Here is a 7,435-nt window from a genome sequence, read left to right on the forward strand (position 1 = left end):
CAAATGTATCACATTTTAGAAATAAATGTATGACGTAGAAATATTCGATGAATTAATAATATATTGAACACAACCGACATAATGGAAGAGTATGCTTAAATGTGTGGGTCATGATGAGTTGGAATGTTCTTAGTCCACGTCAGTTCCACGATTTGGGGTCAAGGTGAATAAAGTTCAATGGCACGTGGAGCACGTGCGTCGGTACTCTAGTCTTTTCAACTTTGTTTGGCTTTGCCACCGCGGGCAGCGTCAGCTTACCAAACGCCCCTAAAATAGATTCCACTTCTGACCACTCCCTGCATTTTATTTTTAAAAATAAAACTTTAAGCACCATTATATTATGTTCTGACTTTGCTTTTAGATTTGTTTCCATTTGATTTGACATTGAATTTTTAAGACTGTAATTTATCTTTCAACTTTTCGTTTTTTATCCAATAATTTTTTTGGGATAAATATCAATTGGTAGCTTGAACTTTGTCATTGTATCCGTTTAAACCCCAAACTAATAGTTATATCAATTTAAACCTTGAATTTTGTGAATTTTATCGATTTAAACCTGAAACTAATAATTGTATCAATTTAAACTCTTAACTTTCATAAATATATCAATTTGATCCCTTTGTTATGTTTCATCTAGATAAACATAGTGTAAGACTTGTAATTTTATCAATTAAACTTATAAACTTACATAAGTTACATAAGTTTGATTAAAAAAATTAAATGTTTTGTCTATATTTTTCAAACTAAATCTGAAGAAATGTGTAAATTGATATAATTTTGAAAGTTTAGGATTTAAATTGAAATAATTATGAAAGTTTAGAGTTTAAATTGATACGACCGAAGGTTTTAAATTAATATAACCCAAAAAGTTTCATGGTTTACATTGATACAATTATTAGTTTAGGATTTAAATTTTGATATAATTTCTAAAATTTAGTGGTATAAATTGAAACTGTATACCAAATGTTTTTAAAGTTGATGTAGATTTTAAAATTGAATACCCAAAATTCCATAAATTGAAATTGTATACCATACGTTTTTAAAATTGTATACTCCCAAAATTCCGTACATTTTTATTTTGTCAAATACATCAATAACTTAGTTAACGTTTTTTAAAATTTATGATCTACTAGAAAGAAAATTAAAAGTTTAGAGTATGGTGAATTATTAAATTTAATTATATATTTAATAGATCAATTTTACCAATTTTAAATATATCGAAGTCAAATTGAAAGTTGAGGGATATAATAAACATTCATGTTTAGAATAAATTAGAATAGATCATTTTAGAAGAAATAAGGGATCAATTAGTTTAAGGTTTTATAGATTTATGGGAATCAAAGATGGTTGTGATTAGTTGTGAATGGAATACTATCAGAATTTTATGACAAAAAATTATGTTTGTATTTAATTTATGAAAGTAAGCATGAAATTTTTTTATAATTATAATATATTAATATATTAACAAATAAAAAACATTCCATATATCGATAAAAAAAATTAATTAATTATGAATCAATAATATATTTAAAAAATGAGTATTTATAATTAAAAATTAACCAATTAATATATTTAATGAACGTCATACTAATTATAATCTAATACATAATCATTTTAATAATTAATTAATTTCAATATTAGTAATTTTAATTCTTAATTAAATAATATAAAAATATATATTTTTAATAAAAAATATATTTTATAAAAAAGTTTTTAAAAAAAATAAAAATATGATATATTAATAAAGAATACTATTTTTTTAATATAATATGCTAATAATGAATGAAGTAATAAAAATTAATAACATTAAATAATTAACTAATCAATAATAATTACATGTTTATAACAAATAATTAAATTAAAATTAATCTCAATAAATAATTACTTGTTTATTAAAAAAAATAAAGTAATAAATTATTATTATAGAAATAAAATTTTTGTATTAATTAAATTTAACTAATCCTAAATTTACTAATTAAATATATTTAAGATGTTGTTGGCTAATAAATTATTAATTTATGTAAAAAAAATAATTATATTCATTTAATAAAATTTTGTTATAAAAATAAAATAAATAAATATTTAATAGATTATTAAATATTTATTAAAATAAAAAATTTTATTATTTGTATTAAATTAATATTAATTACTTAAATAATTAACTATATTTAAAGTGAAATTATATATAAAATAAATACAGAAGGGAAAAAAGAAAATCCAGCATTTTGGAAGAAATAGAAAATCTTCTCCATGGGAAATAAAAATGCCTCACAAATACTTATTCCCAGGCAATGGTTGAAAGGTGTGAAACAGACATGGGATTTTAATGTCTATATCAATTCGCATGCAGAAAACCCTTCAATTAGAGTATTTGGCAGTCACTCAAAATTGTTTTTCAAGTATATTTTAATCATTTTTTTTTTATCAAAAGTATTTAAATAAAAAAGAATCAAATAGCCTATAATCGTTAGCCAAAAAAATTTTAAATTAAGAGAAACTCTTTTCAAACTTCAATGACCAATAGACACAAATTTGAAGTTCATAAATCAAACTTGTAATTTAACCATATGCTTATTGAAGTTTTGATTGATAATCATTTGGTTTTTAATTTTTTTTTTTTTAAATATTAAACTTATAAACCCTATTTTCCAACATTGAAAATTAATTTTTACTTTTACGTTTATTTGATTTTAGATCTCATACGGATGTTTCTATTACTTTTATAAGTACACTTAGAGTATTCCATAATCTCCATACTCGTATCCAAATTAAATTTAATTTTTGTGATTAAAAAATGTGATCATTATCACTAAACTTTGTATTGTATTTTATATAAATTTTAAGTTATTTTTTTTAAAAAAATTGATATTAATTTGACACTCTTTTTAGTGAAAGATTTGAGGTTTTGACCTATTGATAGAGATGTATATTTTACTCAATTAAGCTATAGTGAAATTGGTACTAGACTAGACATGATTGATCAGTATACAATGACATTAAAATACATATTATTGTATCATATTAAAAAAATTAACAAAACTACAAGATTGAAAATGGAGATGAGGAGAAGGCATTGAACTTCATTTTCTAATCCAACAGACATAAGACAAGCAATGTAAGGTTTGTTTTGATGTATTTGCATTTTTTTTTTAACTTTTACATCTTTTTTTATTTCATTTTCTTCAACTTTTGAGGAACATTTTGTCACCATCGGGAAGTATGATTTAGGGACAATGAATTATTGATTAAAAAGAGACAAATAACACAGCAAGATTTTGTCAGTGTAGGATCATATCAATATCAAGTCACCGATTAAAATGTCGTAGAAGGGTAAGGATATGAATTTAAACCACTAACCTTGATCATTAACACATTATATGTTAGTTAAGTTCAATTTACTTTGACGTAAATTTTCACTGTTGGAAGTAAAAAATACTTATTAAGAGACAAATAGATCATCAAATCCACCTCTGCTACAAGCATTATTAAATGATTTTTCCACAACGATGACATTTCCAAATGACAAGAAATGAATCAAAGTTAAACATAAGGGTTAAGAAGACTCCATACTACAATTTCCTTTCTCCATGAGAATCTGGTTCTTTACTTTACACTTAAGAGAGATGGAACCAAATTTCTTTCAAATTTTAAGATGATCAATAATTGACTTATACCCACTTGATCATAATTCAAGTGTCCTTATGCTTCAAATTCAATTCTCCCATCGTTGGAAGGACAAGCGATTCGGTGTCAACCTCTGCTTGTGGAGTCTAACTCGATGGATATCATATCATTAGGATCAGGGTCCTTAACAATCCAAATGTCAATTTGTTGGAAACGAAGAACATGTTGGATGCCAATATCAAGCGTATTAGCGATGTCTCTTTTGGTTTTTTGAACAATCTTGTAATTTTGTAGCCAACTCTCTGCCATGTGTAGATGTTTGTTTGTTTGACAGGAAGATCATGATGCCCATTGGGAGATTGTTTACCCTAAATTTAGTGTCCTTTCTCCTTAATGAAGACTTAGTTTCATGTTTTATGTTTTTTTTCAAAAAAAAATCAGTTCAATCATTCATATGGATCTAAATCTAAATCCGAATTAGCTTGGAAATGCAAATTTAAATTGTCTTTTGAGCCACTCTTGAAACAGAGGAGAAAAAGGTGAAAAAGAATGAGAAGAGTTGAATCATCATAATCAAAAGATTCATCTGTGTATTAAAAACTGAAACAGAAAGCTAATTCCAGTTCTTTCAACAGAGTTGGCAAAAGCAGGGCACAATGGGCAAGGCACACATTGGGAAAAAACAGAGGCCTTGCTTATGGAGGGGAAAACCCCAAATCCTAACTATGTACAACAATCCCAAAAAGAAAGGAAAAATAAAAAATCTACTAAACAAATACAAAAGCATGGAGTAAAATTTTTCCCTCCACAACTAATAATCTTCCAATCTGCTCAGTGCCATCACAGCTTTCCTTCAGAGCTTAAGAATCAAGTTATTATCTTCCATGAGTTCCATACTATTGCCTGCTCTACTCCAAGAACTATAAGAATCCATCTCTCTCATCACTAGATCCTTCAATGTTCTTTCCTTAAGATATGGTGATGGTGAACTTAATGATAATTCACCCGCCATTGCTAACCGTTCGAGCTCGGATTCATCTAATCCTTTAGCTGGAAGGATGCTACACCGGTCAGTTCCATGTTTCACCAATGCATCCTTGAATTTCTTAATCTGCAGATCAATAAAAAGGAAGTAAGGTTCTGTCTTTGTTTCTATAATTGAAAGTTTTAGAAACTGGATAGTGTTCTTACAGTTGCATTTGTACAGCTAAAGCTACAAACACGACCTTCTCCACCTCTATAGAATCTAAAGAAAGGAAGAACACGAATATGAAGAGCCTGGCACATGGTTTTGAGCTCCTCAAAGTTAACTTTGAGAAAAATTGCATCAGGGTTCAATTCAGCCAGTTGACAGATCTGATATTAGAAATGGATTCAATCAGCAACATCCCAAAATCCAAGATCAAAATTGACAGCTAAATATATAACAAATTTCTACAATAAGAGGCAAACCAAAATCCAAGTAGCAAACAAAGATAATACCTTAGGATGAAGGGCTTTGCAACCTCCACAGCCAGGAGAATAGAAATCAATAATGGCCAATCTATCACCAGCATCAAGCAATGCATCCACAAGGGCTTGAGCAGAGTGGATCTCCACCATATTAGGTTTTGAGGTTTTTTCCCACCATCTCCGAGCTCGGCTTATACAGATAGAAGCCTGTGCCTAAAACCACAAATCAATCTAGAAATCAATTTCAGACCCAGAAAATCTCAAACTGGAAATATTCATAAACGAGAGAGCAAAGAGGCAAAAAGAAAGGGGAGACCTTACATTAATTGTAAGGCGATTTGGGGCTTTAGGGTTTGAGTTTCTAACACCAATTTGATCCGAAATCACTATAGGTTTTCCCAAGAAATCGACGGTCAAAACAGGAAACCCTGGCTGCTTCGACCCTTTTATATTGGAAGTACGAATAGAAGTAGAAAACCCAGAAATCCCAGATGAATTAGAGCAACGCAAATTATCCTTAAGCCCTGAAACAGAGAAGGCAATCTTCAACGAACAAGCCATGGCGGAGAGAAATCAAAGGGCCGTATAGAGATTATCAGCATAAAATAGAAGAACCCCAGAAAAGAATGGCCCCAGATTTAATCTCTGTTGACGCAGAATCGAGTACGCAACAAGAAACCCACCTTTGATGATTCAAATTTCAACCAAAAGTGGGAGAAAAAAGCAAAAAGAAAGGATGGAACAGGGAAAATGAAGAGACGGAAGAGAATGAGGTTTCTTTGAGCTGGAAAAAAGCTGGGAAAAGGGAGAAGGAGAAGGAGAAAGAGAAAGAGGAAGAAGAGGGGGACATAAAAAGAAAGAAAAAGGACCAAGTGGGGCAGTCTGATTCGGATTGAACTTTATCCATTTGATCCGAAAGAAAGATTTATAATTTTGAATGGAAACGGAACGCGGATTGAGAGAGAGGGTAAGATTCGGGTTTTTCTCAAAAAAAAAAATTCTTTTTTTACTTTAATGAGGATAAATGGATAATTAGCGATTGATTAGAGTTGGATTAGTGTTTTGAATGTCTAAATTATAGGCTGGATAATTGAGAATTGGGTGTAGTTTGTGAGGACGGAACGGGAATATCGGGATTACCAGCTCTCAATAATTTCACGTTTCCGTTATCTTTGACATTTTTGGATAAGGATTCTTTCTTTTGCCAAAACAGACACAGCTTCTTACTCACCACATTACAGTTTTGAGTTTTCACATATTTATTTTCTTAAATTACCCTTTTACCCCTACTCCGACGTTTTTTCACATTTTTTGTATTATGTAATTACCCTTTTATCCATTTGTAAATAAAATAACATTATTCCTTACTTCTGAATATCACGTGGCAGTGGACAGTAGATATGATAATGCATTTCCATTGGCATATCAATATTTGATATTTTTTTGAATTTGACATTGGTATTTTCTAAGAAGCAAAGACACGAATATGGATATATGAAACAACGATACATCAATTTCTAAAAAAAATAACATATAAATACGTGTGTGTATATATTTGATAATGCTCAATTAATTGTTATAATATTTATTTTAAGTTAGAGAAAAGTAGATTTAAGAAGATAGTGAAAACTTGAAAAAAAAAATCCAGCAACATCGAGTGGTGGTTGAGTGATTAGAACAGACAGTAGGATAAAAGTAGAAGATGAAGATTAAAGAATGAAGTTGGAGATGAAGCGAGATGTGAATCATGATTTAGATAGTGAGAGAGAGAGAAAATGAAGATTTAATTACGTTTTGAGCTTTTTTTTAATCGTTTATATTGTTATTCTTTATTGTTTTCATTATTTTCAATATATTTTGTTTTAAATTGCTAGATTTAAGGGGATTTTTAAATAAAATGGGCTATGGGTTGGGTTTTTAAGTGGTTGGACTTAAATTTGAAAAAACAAAAAAAAAGACCCAACGATGTATGTCGTATCTAGAAGCAGATACACGTATCTGAAAATTAAAAAATCAGATACTTCAAAATATGTATCAGACATGTATCTGTCACGTATTTAAACATATCCATATCTGATATCGATTTTCTGCAAGATTAGAAGTATATGTACTTCCTAGGACATTTCTATTATATTGTAAAAGAAATCATATAACAAAAAAATAAGCATCAAAATATTACTAATGTGAATATAATATAAACAATAAATATTCTACCTTATTTATAAAATATGGTAGAAAATTTCCATAAAATCAAAATCTTGATATTTTCATTAATATCTACATTTTAAATCTGGATGGTAGGATCATAGGAATGTAGGAGAGTGTTTTATTAATTTGATTTTTAAAGAAATATATATTT

The 7,435-nt window shown here is 28.5% G+C and overlaps 1 protein-coding gene across 1 annotated transcript; it reads right to left on the reverse strand.

Moving 5' to 3' along the window:
* Positions 1 to 4,194: 4,194 nt before the first annotated feature.
* On the reverse strand, positions 4,195 to 6,121 carry LOC120082536 (thioredoxin-like 1-2, chloroplastic). The gene is made up of 4 exons (XM_039037744.2): positions 5,398 to 6,121; positions 5,107 to 5,289; positions 4,816 to 4,980; positions 4,195 to 4,735 (listed from the first exon to the last, which is right to left on the reverse strand). The coding sequence occupies exons 1-4, from the start codon at positions 5,635 to 5,637 to the stop codon at positions 4,478 to 4,480; spliced, it is 846 nt and encodes a 281-aa protein (XP_038893672.2). The 5' UTR covers positions 5,638 to 6,121; the 3' UTR covers positions 4,195 to 4,477.
* Positions 6,122 to 7,435: the final 1,314 nt, after the last annotated feature.

Source organism: Benincasa hispida, chromosome 8 (genome assembly GCF_027475165.1).
Source record: "Benincasa hispida cultivar pf3 chromosome 8, pf3_genome.v1.1, whole genome shotgun sequence".
In the NCBI taxonomy this organism is placed as follows: Eukaryota; Viridiplantae; Streptophyta; class Magnoliopsida; order Cucurbitales; family Cucurbitaceae; genus Benincasa; species Benincasa hispida.

What these genes read in the sequence shown, in the direction of transcription:
- LOC120082536 (XM_039037744.2), bottom strand. Translation starts at nt 5,637, where the DNA reads ATGGCTTGTTCGTTGAAGATTGCCTTCTCTGTTTCAGGGCTTAAGGAT. An exon ending in CAAATCGCCTTACAATTAAT is followed by an intron (nt 5,290 to 5,397) that starts GTAAGGTCTCCC and finishes TTGTGGTTTTAG; the next exon opens with GCACAGGCTTCTATCTGTAT. An exon ending in GCAAAGCCCTTCATCCTAAG is followed by an intron (nt 4,981 to 5,106) that starts GTATTATCTTTG and finishes TTCTAATATCAG; the next exon opens with ATCTGTCAACTGGCTGAATT.